This window comes from Nicotiana tabacum, chromosome 12 (genome assembly GCF_000715075.1).
Source record: "Nicotiana tabacum cultivar K326 chromosome 12, ASM71507v2, whole genome shotgun sequence".
Taxonomy (NCBI): Eukaryota; Viridiplantae; Streptophyta; class Magnoliopsida; order Solanales; family Solanaceae; genus Nicotiana; species Nicotiana tabacum.
Window position 1 is genome coordinate 101,457,230 of NC_134091.1, and position 17,742 is coordinate 101,474,971.

Below are 17,742 nucleotides of genomic sequence, written 5' to 3' on the forward strand. Positions count from 1 at the left end.
TATACTTCACCTTTGAAAGGATAGAGAGAAAAAAAATCCTTATCTTAAAAAAGAAACTCTCACCAAAAAAATATTACATAAGGGGAATCCCTTTCCCATTCAAAATGTGAGGGGTATTGTTTCTCAACCCTTAAAGATTAAGGGGGTAAAGTAAATTTTACTCTAATAATAACACAATCATTTATCCAAGTAAAAGTGAAAAAGTTAAGGTTCTACAAATGTAATGTGATCATGAAGATGGACCAAATTCTGTTAATAAATGCATGGTGATTCCACAGTAACAAAATCTATTCCGTAGAAAATTGCATCACTAGATTAATATTTGCCATCGATTTCCATTATTTTTCAGTCTGTTAGTTTAATCTTGTTCTAAATTGAAAATTTTGCATCTCTAAAAATGCATCTACTAGTGTGCAAATCTGGCCAGAAAACAATATATCTTGACCTAAATACATCTTAGGTAGCAAAGTAAAAATTTTGAATTTTTGGATGTATGATCAATAATATTAGAAGATAGAATGCACCGAAAAGTAGGGAAAATATTTTCTTGCATTTACATTCCAGAAAAAGGAAAAAACGATAGCACGGAACAATTAAAAGACGAAAAAATCTTCAACTGAATTAAAGGTGATATTTTTTATTTATTAAGGATGTAAACAGACTTCCAATTTTAAATCTTGGGGGAATGTGTTGGATAAATGGTGATCCTAAACATCGTAAATTCCATACCAGGTCATCTCAATATTACTCTACGCTCCAACTTCATTAAAGGGAAACTTTTACACTTTCCAAACGGTCTGCACAGGTTTTGACCAAAATTTATTAGTGTGCTTCTCACAAGAGTAAAAAAACTTCTGTTCCCCTGTCTCACGAACAAAACATTGAAAGCAAAAGGATTGTAGTGGAATGGATAGGATCCCTTCACCCTCACCTTTAATCAGAGGTGTCAAATTCAAGCCATGGGAATGAAAAGAAATCCTGATAGAAAGCACTCCCCCCTTTAATGAACCTTCCACGGCACGAATCTAGGTACCCCAATCTGAGTGGGACCCTAATGTGAGTATTGGACACTGTGGAAGACCAAAAAGAAAACAAAAATAATTTTCTCGACCTCAATTCCTTCCCTGGACAGGTAAGGTAGTTAGAAATGCATATGAAATATATAAGCAACGGGGCTGCTAATCTTATCACTATCACACACATAAATTATACAGACTAAAACTCCGAGACATCTAATGAAGAACATATTTATTAAATGAACCCCACAAATCTACAAAATTTGCCAATTCATCCCCTTCTTTAACAAAACTCATTAATCAGAAAGCATCATATTCTGCCTTCTTAGCCTCAAAATCACAGATCAGTTTGATCCATGAGCAGTATTTTATCCCGATTGAAGGGTACAACAAGCAAAAATACTTGCATGGGCTCTATAAAAGAGTAAGATAGGAGTAGAAGAAAAAGAAAAATCCTACAGTTAGAAAAGATTAGGACGAAGAATCAGTTTCGGTGTTGCAGGCTCTTAAACAAGAGGATTCCCAGGCCACCAACTGCTAATGTTAAGATGAGAGGTATTCTGATAGGATCCATATCAATTCTGTCTCTTTTATTATTTGTTCTTCGTTGTCGAGACTGTTCATCTAATCTCTCGCGAAGAACGTTGCTAATGTTGTCCAACTGATGAATAACTTGACGCTGTCCACGTGCAATATTTGATATCTGTACAAAAAGGGATTTGTAAAAGAACAAAAGCCAAGAAGTTAAGATATGTTAGGCAACAAATTCAATGTACAGTAATAAGGAAATATTCATCTGATACTGTTTTATTGAAGTATTCATCTGATAATAAATTAATTATCTTCTGTAACAGTTAGAAGGAGTAACCCTTTGACATCTAGAAAAAGGTAAATTCACATTTTTGTCCTTTATCTTTTTGAAAGATAATCTTTTCGATTCGGGTAACAAAAGAACTCTCAAGTCCTCACCCATATATAAGGGACTAAATCTACTACAAAGTGCAATCTGTCCGACCCCCGACCCCCGAATCACATTGAGCCAATTGGATTCAGCTGAATTGCTTTGGTTGAAAAAATTTACTATTTGATGCTATCTCCCCTTTTACTGGAAATTGTAGCTCCCTGATTGTTATTATTTGATGCTACTTTTTCTCCTCTTTTTCCTTATCGTCTTTTGTCTCCCTTTTCTTTCTTTCTCCCCCCCCCCCCCCCCCCTCCTTCTTCTTCTTCTTCTCCCCTATTCTTCCTTTCCACCTTTTCTTGAGCCGAAGGTCTATCGGAAACAGTCTCTCCACCTCTCCAAGTAGGGGTAAGGTCTGCATACACACTACCCTCCCCAGACCCCACCTGTAGGATTATACTGGGTATGTTGTTGTTGTTGATAAAAAGGAAATTACAAACTTTATCGAAGTATACAGTCAAAATGTAACCCCAGGCAAATAAAAACCTATCAAAGGCTTAGCACTTCGAAGCAAACGTAGCAGGTTCAATTCCTTAAACACATGATATCTTCAGAACACAAGTGCAAAATGTCGCACTAGCATCTCCATATAAAAGAATGCAATAAAACTTCATTTTGCATGGGCGTTTTGAACCAAGAAATGAAAAGGAGCAACCGCCAGAATAAATTCCTAGGGCTTCGTGTTATCATGTTCAGGCCTTTCTTGCAAACTCGCTGCTGCAATTTCTGACATTCAGCTGTGGTGTGCCAATGCCACCTCAGACATGAAGCTTCTCCGGCTCTCACATGCAATCATGCACAAATTGCCGTTTGCCATTTCTTTTGTGAGGTAATATGAGTATTTACTTTACGTATATGGTTATCGGTTAGTTGCTCATTTTTTGTGTTTTCCAAATTGCTATGTTGCTAATGATGTTCTTAATTTCTTCCCTCATTGCCATTTTGGCTATTGTAAAGGATTAGTATATTTATAAATACATGATCATATAATTACATTGTCTTTACGATCATTTATTAGTAATTTGGTATTGTTTGTTTGTAAACTACATAATCTTTTAATTTTTGATTACGTGTTTATGTAAAACAGTTATGTGTTTATTAATAAAAGGAAGACCAGAAAAGGATAAATTGCAAAATTTGTTCAATTATTTATCTTAAGACTTTATGCATATTTAACTAGATAAAATTTAAATTTCCAAACTTACCTCTTCCATAAACGCAGACTCCTTTGTAAGGGAAGCAAAAGACGAGGAATTAGGCATGATGGACCCAGTCAAGGAACCATTCTCCAAACCAGATATGAAATAGGAAGTAGGGGCAGATCCATTGCACACTTCAGTTTCTAATGCCAGAGTTGGTGTGCTTGGAGAAGCTCGTTTGTTTCTTGGAGAAGCCCTTGTGCTGCTTAACTTGGAATTAAGTTCTTCCATTCTAGACGTAAAGCCATCCATCCGGTCATTCAAGGTAGAAATTTGCTCCAATAAATGTGTGACCGCTCCCTTGTGGAATAAAGACAATGAAAAACTGAAGAGTGTCATGTAAAGAATTGAGTAGTACCTACAAAAGCTAAAGTGCTTTACTGTACCTATAGAAAAAAATATTTTTTTATCATTGCACCTGGTTTGATAATCTTGTTCCTGACTCTGCACTCATGTCATTCCTCCGATAATCAGAACTAACATTTGATAGATTTTTGTCCCTGTTAGTTGAATATGAATGTGACAATCCACTGCCAAAGTACATCAATCACAAATCAATTTGACATCAAAATCTTTCCCAGGACCATCACAAGTCTAGAGAAAATGAAAGAATCATATCCACTTCAGCTGTTCCCACCTACCCGGCTACCCTCTGCCCCAACATCAAATGGAGATAGGGTAACGTCCATCCATGTTTCTTCTCTTTGAGACCTATGCTCTTTATTTTACTGTCCTGGTCCAACCCCACCTTCCTGTACTGTCCTGGTCCAACCCCACCTTCCCCAAGGTCTACTGCAGTGTTAACATGTTTGACCAAAATCCAAGAATGACTGACAATAAGACCGAACTGGCACCAAAATTAAAATGAGAAAAAAACACCAATTTTTCCACACAATTTACCAGTTGGCTGTTTCTTCATATTATATCATTTATGCCTTAGTCCCACACTAGTTTGAGTCATCTACATCTTGCTCATCAACCTACTGCAATCCTTCCCTTTTGTCCAGGCTTGGAACCAGCTACGGTTTGCACATATGGCAGAGATACCATTCGTCCATTCGGTAACGGATAACCGCCTACACACGGTTATACCATTCCATAGTCAGCAGCCTCCTATGCTCTTGAATGTTTTTGCTTAACCTTTTCATTGAACTATATGTGAATATTGCAAGATATTATAATTTTAAAAATATTTTTTAATAGTAGAAATTTGAGCTCAACAAGAAATATAAAAACGAAGAAGAAATTTGAACACACGTACCCAAATAAGGGAAATGTTATCATATATGAGATTTCGTAGTATTGCTACAAAGAACCCTCTAAGCACATTAAAAGCCCACTTGTCAACCCGAGCATGCTATGCCATTTATATGGCTACAAAATCATGTCAATAAGGGTAAAATGAGAAGTTTAAAGTTAAATTGTTTCCAAAGGTGTCATTTTTTTGTAACATACTAAAAAGGTAAAATGTGTCGCATAACATGGAATAGAGGAAGTGCTAATGTCCTGAGGTACTGCCAGACGATGTATGAGTGACATGATAATGTTAATGTAGAAAATAAATTAACAATCAAAAGGAATAGAGATTAGTGTAATACACCTATGGTAAAATTGCAAATTGCATCTAACTAACAACCCAATGAATTCCCTCGTTTGCTTATTAAAAGGATAAGCTTTCTTGTCAGACACCCTACCAGGTGCAAAGAGCAGTTCATTGCAGATAAAATGAAAGAATGACTTACTCATGTACAAGAGTAAAAAGCTTAATAGAATGAATATCTTTTGACAAGGTATAAAATGAGTTAATACTTTGAAGATGATATTCTCTTTCAACATAAACTCAATCATTCATAAGGTGCGTATACATACAATCTCCCATCATCCCATCAGAGCGCAAACATACACTTAATGAGGTTTTATCCTTGTTTCATTAGCTCTCTCATGAAATAACTCCCGCAAGTCACGTCTATGTTCACAGCATTCAGAAGATCGGTCAAGTGCACATATGATTGCTGAAGATACCTCCTGGTCCCCTGCCTCTACTCTCTCAACTCTTTCTCCCACCAACCCCCCCCCCCCCCAAATTTCCAATTTTCTCAGGCAAAATTATATGTGCTTCCTTTCATGAAAGCAGCCCCAAAAACAAATTGCTGAAGCTATCGAAGGTTGACTAGAAGATAACTCTTTAAGCAATAAGAAATTATTGCCCACAGACAAGACATCATTCAGTTTATTATTGATGAAGGTATCATTGAATAAACAAGTAGACGGTATGGAAGAAATGGATTAAGTGCTGCACCTTCTGATATTCTTATTTCTCCATGATACTCTCTCCGCCGAGGCTCGAGAGAGAGTTTCTTTAGGGCTTGCGACAATATCTTCATCTAGGCTAAGCTTTGTTTTCAAGTCATCTGGTAATGCCTGCAATTGTGTATCTGCTTAGGGATAAGAAGTAGGGACAGTGCATCACAAATGCTAAGGAAGGTATCATACCATAACCTCATTCACAAGCTTCTCTAGCTGTATTTGCTCAATATATGTACGCGGAGTATATGAGCCTTCCAAACCCAGCTGATCAGCTATACATTTTACAACAACACGATCTCTTCCTTGGACCTAGGAAAAGTTTAATAGAGTTTAGCATATTTGAACTTTGAAGTTTAGATAACATTCTCAGTTATGACTCCAAAGAAACAACCTGCCATTCTAGTTTATCAACTATGAAAAAAGAGACAACTATATACTCAACCTTCAGCATATGAATATGAGATTTTCTTCATTTGCCAGAAGAAAATCTCTGTAATTGGTACTCACTTGAAGTTTAAAAATTGAATATTCTTGTATGAGAAGAGAAAAAATATTAGACTTGTTAAATTTTTTATTTTTATGATTTTTTGAATTCTGAACAATTAATAAACAGTCGTTTTTTATAGGTATGATTATGAGGACACCGCAAGAAATAATAGAAAAAGGTTCCCCGCAGACTCGATGCATTTTTCAAGCCTTCTATAGTTAATGAATAAAATCATTTTGTGGTTAGGCGATTGTTGCTCGGGTATAACTGAATGACCGTATCCACACAATGGAAATCAAATTTGAAGGGACATTTACTCATTTGAATTACACCCTAGTAGCTCGATTGTATTCGAACATCAAAAGAAACCCCCTCGACAAGACCATAAGTTTTGGATGTCATCATAATGAGATGAATAAAGTGAAGAAAATATCTTTACCTGCACATAGTGGCGGTTCAGTTGTTCAAGCCAGTCAATTTTCACACAGACCCTTTCATCAGAAAATACATGGCTGCTTCTTTTGAGGATGGCCGCCATTGTGTATCCCAAAGCCATCAATCCACCAAGAAGACGCACACTAACTTCAAAACTGATTCTTGGTGATATGACAAATGGAGAATCAGTGACCCATTCCTACAATTCAAATCATATTGAGCCAGCCAATTTGAAGTAAAAGCTTTATGCAGTTAGCAAAATCAGAAGATGAGGAAGAAGCAGCAGAAGATTTGGAGAACCGATCCTCTAAGTAATAATATGGACTCTTTGGTTGGAAAGGAATCGTAGATGCTTCAAAGGAAAGCAGGAGAACATTTTGCTTGTTAAATATAGATGTATTCAGAATCTACAAACCTGGTGTAATGCTGATTTTAATTTTAATGGTGACATAATGCTGGAACATGTTTTGGATCCTTACAGATACAATACGATTCGTATCCGGCTTCTCTTTCTGTTGTTTCCGCACTGTACTATCTCGGTACAGTGCTTCAGTAATAAAATTACACTTTTACTTAAAGTTGTGCCTGTAGATCCCATAGCATGGAATTCTATCCATCCCAAAGTAGAATGAGCATGAAATGAATGAGACTCATTATCTTCTGAGTTATTCAGCCAAATGACGCTAAAGCTTTAGGTTATTGACAGTGACTGTAATCTAGCTCATTGCCTGTCATTCTTCCAAAAGGATCCATCATTATGAAAAAGGAGCATACCTCAAACATGAGATTGTATTTCCCATCTTTATTTCGCATCCTCAGATATGATTGGCATGTCTCTGGATCTTCACCAGGTGGCAGAAGGTATATGTCATAAATCTGTTCCGTACTCTCAGTGTGTTCTTCAGACAAGACAGACTTGATTAGTTCTGTCTTCGGATTCCTTGATGACTAAAAAGGTAAGGAAAAAAGAATAGATCAGTCATTTCTCAGAACTTTAAGATATAATGTTTAGAAGCTATAATCCTCTAAAACCAGATGTAGGAGGTTTTAAAATCAAGTTAGTACTCTTACCTTTAGAATGTAAGTAGGACTCTGGAATCCAGAGAAAGGATTAAATTTGTTGATAATTTTTATGTGTGCAGTTTTGAGATCAGGCTCAATATAAGCCTTGTACATTGGATAAACCTGCATAAGAAATTGTAGCTGGGAGTGTGAGAACAGATTCTAGTCAAACTTTCTTTGCGTTATGATTTGGAGAAACAGACCGTTTCAGATACTTGATGGATTATTTCTGATGGTTCCTGCCCAGCACGTTGTATGTCACGTAAAACTCTTTTAACGAGATCAAAGTGTACTCCACCATTCACAGATACGCGAAGATCCAGGAAAGGCCGCAACTTTTCGTTCAGAGCATAGATGCCCTCAATAACCACAATGCGGGAGCTAGGGACTTCAAGGGTCCTGAAGGACACCAAATTGTGTAAGCTCAGTTCATACTAATATGCTATATGTACAAGATGCATGTTTTCAATTTGAGAGAGAAGGGTTGATAATTCATCCAAGAAAATTATAGGAACCAACATCAAAGAACTTTCAATTTTGAGGAAGAAGGTTTGTGGGCAAAGGCATAATGCATTAAACATTTAGCAAGAGCAAGAAGAGAAGAGTAATGCTTGACGTTGTACGTTAATAAAGAATCTCCCTCCATTAAGAGTCATGAATAGAAGCGCCTAAAATGTAGAGCACAGGGGGGAAAAAATAAAGCAAGATTTAACTAGTTGGTAGGATTCACAAAGTGCCAAGCAGAACAAGTAACAAGGATCCACCTCGTTATTATAAAGCTAACAAAAAAAAGTCATGGCACTTTACAACTATTTGCATAAACTCAAACACGAGTATCAAAACGATTATGTAATAAATACTGATACACAGAATTTAAAGATGGTTTATAGCTTGAAGAAGCCATATATAAAGTACCTAAGCCAATGCTGTAACTGGTTAACACGTGCATATCAAGGCAAATATGGTGTCCATGTGACCTAGCTGCACTCAAGTTATATTTTTATTCCATGCAACATAAAAAGATAATACATTGATATGCAAAATTTTCTAGACATGTTTTCCGATAAGTTTATCAGATAACAAACACTTAATACAGTCCACAGTCCAAAAACAGGTGTACAAACTTGTTTTGGTTTATGTTTAGTACCTTGTACACAAAATGGCTAAATGCACATAAGAACGTACACTTTTACATTTAAAAGTAAGGAGCTGGACCTGTATCCTATTCGCGAACTAGATTTGAAATCATATATTGGAATCTCTGCTGGCTTCCCAGTCTTCAGATCATTGATATTTTTCAGCAATGTATCATAGTCTGTTAGGCGTGGGTCTGTTTCAAAAACATGGTAAGACCTGTTAAACATATCATCAACTCTTAAGTTTATTCCAGCAGTATCAGTAACATAATCTCAGGGTAAACAGCAAAGAGAAAATATCTCATGCGCAACCCACACACACACACACACACACACACACACACATATATATATATATATATATACATATATATATGCTACGGATCCAAATAAGCATATTCCTCATTCCGCTGGATGTCTGAGATTAAGCCAAAGAAATTGGACAATATTCTATGGCACCCACAATACTTACGCAAACACTTAGTTAATTAAATTCATAAAGAAAAAGATGACAGCTGTTTATTCATTAAAAAGGGGGGAAAAGTGGAGTCAATGAAATATAAATAATCATGGATTTCCCAAGGAAAAAAGAGCTCCAATGGTATATTTTTGGACGTGAACCTCCTCTACCAAGATTTATAGGGTAGATTTCTGCAGGAATTCAATCATTCGGAGTTCAATTACTCTTACCAATTTGGTGTAATCCTGAAATGTTTAAAGGAAATGATGAAATTCAAAAGTTGTTTCCTTATCAACCAGCTTCCTTTGCACTCTCATTCACCTAATTCTAACCTATACTCAGAGGCATCTCGAAGCACTGTTTGGGAAAAGAAGGTAAATGCATTCTTACCATCAAAGTTTCCATCAACAATTCGACTAGCATCATTGTAGTTATCCATTGAGATAACTGCAACGCTTGGCATAAAGTTCAGTATTTTCTCAGTAAATACAGTCTTTCCGGCACCAGAGGGACCAGCTACTCCTATCATTATCAGTCCATCATTCTTCTGAACCAACAATTGGCATGCACGGATTACAATGAAGAATCCTTTCTCAAATGACAAATTATCTGGTATTGAGACAATCTCATATCGATCACAATCTTTTCTCTTAACTAGTCGAACCTGGTCCTTTAAGAGACCAGCTCTCCGACTAGTCGATTCAGCATCTGAAGTATCCGTATCCATTAAAAGATAGAACTATGCCAGATTTTCCTCTGAAAATACCAACAAAAAAAGGGAACAAATCAAAATAAGAATGATAATTTGAAGATACAATGAAATAAATCTTAAATTAGACAGTTTGCAAGCATAGATTAGAAAATATTTCTCATCAAACATGATTAAGAGACTTAAGCCAACAAAATTGTGTGATTATGATGTATCACAATAGCTGCTGTCCCTCTAAAAGATTACACAAGAATGAAGTTCTCCTTTATTTTCAATTCTTGCGGTATGCTTGACACAACATGAAACAATCATAGGCTTCACATTAATTACACATTAACATCACAAACTGGTCATCGCATAAATTAGGATACATATCCATACACACCCATGTTGGGTAAGTAACTGTAGCCAGATCCATATAGATAAATAGTATCATATAGCCCAATATTCTTGAAATATCAAACCACTTAGTTGCATACTGAGAAAGTACACATAAATCCATAGTCTCCGTTATAAGCATACGGCAATGTGGCCTTAGCACTAGAGCATCAAGCAGTCACTAAACTACGCATCAATATCAAATTAATAAGAGTCGGCTATATGAATCCTTCTGTATCCATTCGGCTATATATCCAGTATTAAGAGGATTTGCTAGACTAATTTTACGCTAGCCGCTAAACTACTGCAACCTCCTCAAAAATAGTAAGATTCATGATAGCACTAGAGCGTAACGAAAATAAACAGAGAAAACCAAATGTCCAAATATGCAAGAGAAGTGTCATCATGCACAAATTGAGAGATTGCATCAATCATTAGCTTAAGATTTTTTTAATGATGACAATGATAATGAATCGACTAATGACTAAGTACTTTGATGGAAGGGTTTCAAACGGCTAGTACAAGGCATGCACAATTGCAGCAGCGGACAAACACACAACTTACAATTCCTAAAACCTCTTTTTCTTATTTCGTACAAAGCACTGTATTCCTACTGTCTACTAGTGTACCAAAAGAAAAAGGGAGAGATAAAGAAGAAGAAAAAGTTTTGTCGAAAGAAGTTTCTTAGGTGAGCTTGTAAAAACAAAAGTTACGTTGTTGGTGAGTGTGAGTAAAACTAAGGCTGTAGTCAACTCAAAACACAAAAGAGCTCAATAAGATAAACCTTGTAATCCAAGAGGACTGGATGTAGGCTTACATAACCAATATAAAGATCCTGGTGTCATCTTCTTTTACTGCATTTAAATTTCCTGTCCTTTACTTTCTATTTCGTGCTAGCTTTAGAACTACTTTCTAACTTCTGTCCTGTGCAGAAGGTTTAAACAGACTCAACCGACTAACTTAGTCGACTATATATTTCTATCCTAACCACAATCCCCCCCCCCCCCCCCCAAAAAAAAAAAAAAACAGAAGTACTGCAACTATCTGCTGTTTCTAGTTTTTAATGCTAGATGCCCAGCCTTCTTCATGAACATAAAGACATATACCATAAAGATGGAACTTTTCCCTCCGCATTTCAAATATCCTGAAACTAGTTAAAAGCAACTTATTTTAGCCCATTTCGCTCAGAATCTTTATCCTTTCTCACTCATGCTTTTTGTTGGTCAACAATCAACTAAACTTCTGTTTACTTCATTACTCATACAGAGAAAGCAGTAATCTGATTCAATAATAGTATAATAAAAGAACTCATTAAAAAGAAGAATCTTTAAACTAATAATTGATTCACAGACACTTCCAATTCAGACAGAAATATGTAGCAGAAACCTTTACAGCCATCAAAATTACATCTTTTTGCAAATCAAAGAATTGCAACTACAATATTTATTTCCAAACCCCCCACCCCGCAATGATACAAATAATACAGAAACATGATCACTACATGAACATAAAAAAAAAAAAAAAAAAAAAAAAAAAAAAAAAAAAAAATTTGTGAAGCTCCTTGGATCCAATACCCAAATCATTGGGTCCCAGTAGTACCAGAGAAAAGAACTACCGACTTTTAACAGTACAACAACAATCATAAGCTTAAAAACTAGATTGAAATATACCCAGAAAATTAAATGTAGCAAAAAAAAGGCAAAACCCCACAAGATATGTGGATCAAAACAAATAAAATTTGGAAGCATAGAGACACTGACCTATGCAAACGTGCAAAGTGGGGTTCTGCAGGAAAATTATAGGAGAAGCATTTGGCCCTTTTTCTTATGATTGCCGGGGATGCATTTATATACGTTTGTCGAATTTTTTACATTTCGTTTTTATTTGTTTTCATCTCGATTTTGGTGAATTTTATTATTACTGAAATAGTAATAAAGAAAGATGATTTTCTGGGATTCACTGGGGAAAGTGGGAATTCCGGAAATCTTGCCACGGATTGCAATTAAATCTCAAGTCAATGGACCCTTGCCCATTTTGCATCTTATTACTAGAACTATTATTATAGTATCTTTTGTTTGTTTCTCACACGGTATTGGTATATGCGTATTATAGTCCGACTAAATTCGGATTCGGTATTTTGTATCTATACCCTATTTTAGGGTCACAATTGAAATTATACTCACTTTTTAAAAAAATTACAAGTCTACCCACTTTACGATCAACTTCAAACTTATCGGGTCTGAAGTTAAAAAAAAAAATAGTCTGAAGTGCATTGCACTTAAGGCCAATTAAGTCTAAAGTGCAATTACACGTAAAATGTACTTAAGGCCAAATAGGTTTGAAGTGCAATAAATATTTTCATGTATTTAAGGTCAGAGAAGTCTAAAGTGAAAAATTGCACTTCAGATGCACTTAAGCCCAAATAGGTCCGAAGTGCAACCATTGGTTTCACGCACTTAAAGCCAAAAAGTCTGAAGTGCAAAATTGCACTTCAGATGCACTTAAGGTCAAATAGGTTTGAAGTGCAACAAATGGTTTTATGCACTTAATGCCAAAAAGTCTGAAGTAAAAAAGAAATTACAATTCAAATGCACTTAAGGTCAGATAGGTCTTAAGTACAACCAATGGTTTCATGCACTTAAAGGCCAATAAGTCTAAAGTGAAAAAATTACACTTTAGATGCACTTAAGGCTTAATAGGTTCTGAAGTACAACTAATGTTTTCATGCACTTAAGGCCAAATAGGCCTGAAGTGCAAAATGCCTAGAAACATAAATTTGTTCTTCGAATTTTAACAATCCAATATACTATTTAACACCTAAATCTAATCCAAATGAGCTCAAATTTGAAACATAACTTTCAAATATCATCAAGAACAAAACACAATCATCAATTTGTCAAAACAACAATAAATCTAATGAACCCATTTTGCAATAAGAAAAAGAAGAAGAAGAAGAAGAAACCTTAAGGAATAGTAAAAAATAAAACGTCACAGCAGCTCACCACTGTAAAACATCATAAACTATCTTAAAATATATTCACAAACACCATATAAAATCACTGTCACCCGAAGAAGAAAAAGAAGAAAGAGGAGGAGGAGGAGGAGGAGGCCTAAAGTTGTTTAAAGTTTAGGTACTAGTTAAAAGAATTTTAAAAAGCGGGTACAAGTTAAATAGGGGCGAGAAAATAGGGCACCCGTGCAATTCTTTTACTCCGGATTCTCGTCGTATAAGGCTCATTTAAGCAGAAGCGTTTCCTAACAAGATTTTTTCTATAACCGGGAGTACTATTATTATTCAATAAATTTAAATGGTAATATTTTATTTAATTACTCATATTTCTTTGTTTAATATTATTGATTGCAACTCTTATTGGGATTTAAAATTTGTGCCAATCAACTAGTAGCATGATGGTCAAGCTTCAAAATCAACTTATTTTAAGAAGTATTATTTTTAAAAATATTTTTCTCAAAAATATTTTTGATGAAAAATAATTATTATTTGATTAATTAATTTAAAAAATATTTATGAATAACAATTAATGTTTGATCAAATTTTTAAAAGATAATTTTAAACTTATCAACCGATGTATGTGCGATTACTATCCACCAACTGCATCACCTCTATACGCTAGACGAGACTATTAGTGTCATATGGGAAAATCAATGTCAAGAGCAATTGAAAGAATAGAAATGAGAATGAAAGAAAGCTTGATTGCATTAATAAAAGCTATTATAGAAAATCAACACTGGGTCGAGAAGGAGAGACACCAGTATAGAGAATTGTTTGCTTGCTTGAAAGTTTGATTGCTTGATCCCCCCTAATAATGCTTAAAAAGAATAGACCAAAGTTACAGGACTTGACATAACTAAGTTAGAGAGACATAATGAAAATACAAGAAATAAAATTACTCTATATTTATAATAAAAAGAACTTAGGTTCCTACAAGGTAGCAGCGGGTCCGTTGGCGGAAACCTTATCTTTATCATCAGAATCTGCATGAACGGCATTATTGGCATCTGCCCGTGCAACGCTGTTGGCATTTGCCTGCGGCTGGGCGCTGGCGAGGGCTATCGATGGGGCAACATAGGCACATGCGCGCTTGCCACTTAGCACGACCAAGACCACGAGGGTGTCCATGGTGCAAAGAGTTGAGGCTTCCAGGACGCCATGAGGCGCATCCAAGGCGTCATGGGGCATGACTGGAAAGCCGCCTATGACATTCTCCCCCACTTGAGTTGGCGATGTCCTCGATGCCTTACTTGCAAGATAATCATCGATCATGATCTTTTAGGTTTTGAGGTTTGTTCCACTCTCCCAAGTATTCTTCTTTGTATCACAACCTTGCCATTTCACCAAGAACTCTTGGTGATCTTTTCTTGAAGCATGAATCACCCGATCATCGAGAATAATTTCTGTACGTTTTTTCTCGGTTAAATTAGGGCCTCGAATACTGGGTATTGTGAGTTGGCTCTGCGAGGGATCCTCCATGTCTTCCCGAAAAGGTTTCAGAAGGCTGACATGGAAGACTGGATGAATCTTCCACCAGGCTGGGGTATCCACCTGGTAAGCAACTTTCCCAATGCGCTTCTCAATGGACAAGGGTCCAATGTACTTTTACAATAGGCGGGGTCATGGACCCCTACAAACAAGTATTGTTTTGGGATTTTCACCATCACTTTGTCTCCTACTTGATATTCAGCAAAGCGACGATTTTGATCAGCATGTTTTTTCATCCGCTTTTGGGTTGACAAGATAGCTCCACATTATCTCCAATTTTCACTTCGATTCCTTCGAGAAGCTAGCAGCTAGAGGAGATTTTGACATATTTTGGGCATTCACAATGTGTGGGAGTAGCGGTTGTTGTCCCGTAATAATTTCAAAAGCACTTCTGTTTGTACTAGAGCTCTTTGGTGAATTGAAACACAGTTGAGTAGCATCCAGAAACTTTACCCAATTCATCTGTGATCCGGTAACAAAATGGTGGAGGTATTCCTCCAGCATGCCAATGAACCGCTCTTTCTGGTCATCAGATTATGGATGGAAACTTGAAATGTGGCTCAACTTGGACCTGAGACACTTAAAGAGCATAGTCAAAAAGTTGCTAGTGAAGCGAGAGTGGCGATCACTAACAATGTCTTTCGGCAGGCCCCAATATTTGACAACACGAGAAAAGAAGAGTTGAGTTGTATCTTATGCTGATATATATTTTGGGGCTGCTATAAATGTAGCGTATTTAGAAAATCGATCCACAACAACCAAGATAGTTGTAAGATCTTCGAACTTGGGCAATCCGGTGATGAAATCCAGTGACATGCTTTCCCAAGGTCTCTTTGGAACATGCAATGGCTCTAAAAGTCCTGCTTGTGTCAAGTGGTCTGACTTGTCTTTCTGGCATACTAGGCAAGTCTTCACATACTAAGCAACATCATCAGCTATTTGAGGTCAATAATAAGCACGACGCAATAACGCCATGGTGCATTCTTCACCTGGGTGGCCAGCCCACAAAGTATCATGGAATTCCATCAGAAGAGTCCTTCGCAGATCTCCTCCTTTAGGAACATAAAGGCGGTTCCCTTTCACCTTCAGGAGCCCATTTTCTATGTAGAACTGGCAGTTCTTGCTCTGTCAAACCAAGTCAACCAAATAATGTGCAGCAAGATCCTTGGTGAGTAGATCACGTATCTGATCTTTTATAGTGGTGGCCATTTCGCTCCCCCTTAGGGTGGCAAGTAGGCACACTGATGCTAGGCCAGCCCTCCGACTAAGCGCATCAGCAACTTGGTTGGTCTTCTTACTTCAGTACTTTAAGTTGAAGTAAAATTCTGCTAGGAATTCCTGGCACTTGGTCTGTTGTCCATTAAGCTTTGGCTAGGTCATGAAATGACAAACAACCGTGTTGTCCGGCTTGACCACGAACGGGGTTCCCAGCAGATAGTTCCTCCAAAGGCGTAACTAGTGGATGAAAACCAATAATTTTTTTCCGTGGGCGGTGTAGCGCCGTTCTGCATCCTTCAACTTCCAGCTCTCATATGCGCAACTGGATGCCCCTCTTGTAGCAAGACTCCGCTAGAGCATAGTTAGAGGCATCTGTTTGTACTTCGAACAGCTTGGCCAAATCATGAAGGTCCAAGATGGGATTACTAGACATAGCCGCTTTCAATGCGTAGAAGGCCTCCGCTCACCTGAGACCCTAATCCCAAGGCATGACTTTCTTTAGGAGTTTTACCAATGGCACTGCAATGAGAGAGTAATTTTTGACAAACTACCAATAGATGTTGCACAGGCCAAGGAACACCCTTAAGGTGTGGATATCCTTAGGCGGCGGCCAATCTATGATAGTTTGAATCTTCTGTTGGTCCATCTTGATTCGCCCTTCCTCGATGACATGTCCGAGGAAGTCGATCTGTTTTTGGGCAAAGGAGCACTTGAATAGCTTCATATATAATTCGTCCTCCCGCAATCGGGATAAGACCTTCTGCAGGTGGTCCATGTGAGCACCTAATTTTTTACCGTGCTCGAATATTTCTCGCTCCCATCTTCCCAGGCATGTCCCCACTCTACTTTCACTTGTCTCCCATACTTTGTCCCCCATGCTTGTCCCCCATACTTTGTCCTCCATGCTTGTCCCCCCACACTTTGCTCCCCACTCCACTCTCCATTGTTCCCCACTCACAACCCCCACATGATCTCCCCATAAATAAAAAGAACGGACTCCCCACTAGGGAATCCCCCCAAAAAAGCTCCCATTTTCCTCCTTGAAAAAAGGCAACTGTTACCCCTTTTGCAACAAGAAATTGCACAGCTTTGAAGCATCATCTCCCTCACCCCAGCTCCTCAATTAAGACGACTACATAAAGCTTTCAAAAATCAGTCGAATAGAGAGGCGGAAAAAAAAAACTCCAAAAAAAGAAGTAGTAAAACACCATTCGAAATAGCCCCCAAGACAACTCCGAAAAATAGCCAAGCAACCAAACTCCGTCGAAGATCCGGTGAGGCTTCCAGTCGAGGTCATCGGTATAGTTTCGTGGTCGAGCTAACGAGGTTGTTGTAGAGCTTCAGTCAATATCCTGTTCGATTTGGATTTTAGAGTTATAAAACATTTAAAGTTCAGATTCAACTTTGAGGTTCATCTTCTCCATTGTTACTTTTAAGCATGTTAGTATATGACTTGATTTGATGAATGTTTTGAACACTGAAGTGAGTTTCTTTTATTTGTGATATTGAATTTAATCATTTATTTCTCTTACTGGTTTAATTCTGTTAATAATCGTAAATTTCTTTTTTTCGATTTTAAATCACGTTTTCCTTATTTTATTGCATATTTGTCTTGTTTTAGATTAGTTCAAAATGGTTTAGTTGTCCATCTGATTTTGGCATTTTTGTTTTTGCCCACTTTGGTTTGAATGAGTTATATGAAGTACTAGAGATTTCATTTTCTTAGTTCTTTCCCTTTCGTTGCTCCTTGTTGGCTTAAATGAGTAGGCCATTATTTAATTAGTTAAGAACATGAAATATGTAGTAAGTAGTAACTTTATATCTTGTGTTACTTTATCTAAATATTCATGTATTTTATTATTCATGAATTGATAGT

The 17,742-nt window shown here is 36.9% G+C and overlaps 1 protein-coding gene across 2 annotated transcripts; it reads right to left on the reverse strand.

Moving 5' to 3' along the window:
- Positions 1-1,231: 1,231 nt before the first annotated feature.
- On the reverse strand, positions 1,232-12,181 carry LOC107812662 (inorganic pyrophosphatase TTM2). 2 transcript variants are annotated; one of them, XM_075226745.1, is made up of 12 exons: positions 11,911-12,181; positions 9,454-9,819; positions 8,683-8,797; positions 7,671-7,866; positions 7,477-7,590; positions 7,180-7,353; positions 6,410-6,604; positions 5,670-5,792; positions 5,476-5,597; positions 3,595-3,652; positions 3,183-3,476; positions 1,232-1,719 (listed from the first exon to the last, which is right to left on the reverse strand). In XM_075226745.1, exons 2-12 carry the CDS (start codon positions 9,788-9,790, stop codon positions 1,501-1,503), a joined length of 1,947 nt encoding a protein of 648 aa, XP_075082846.1. In that variant the 5' UTR covers positions 9,791-9,819; positions 11,911-12,181; the 3' UTR covers positions 1,232-1,500. The 2 variants fall into 2 exon arrangements, with proteins under 2 accessions (XP_075082846.1, XP_075082845.1); XM_075226744.1 differs by having other exon boundaries at positions 3,595-3,706.
- Positions 12,182-17,742: the final 5,561 nt, after the last annotated feature.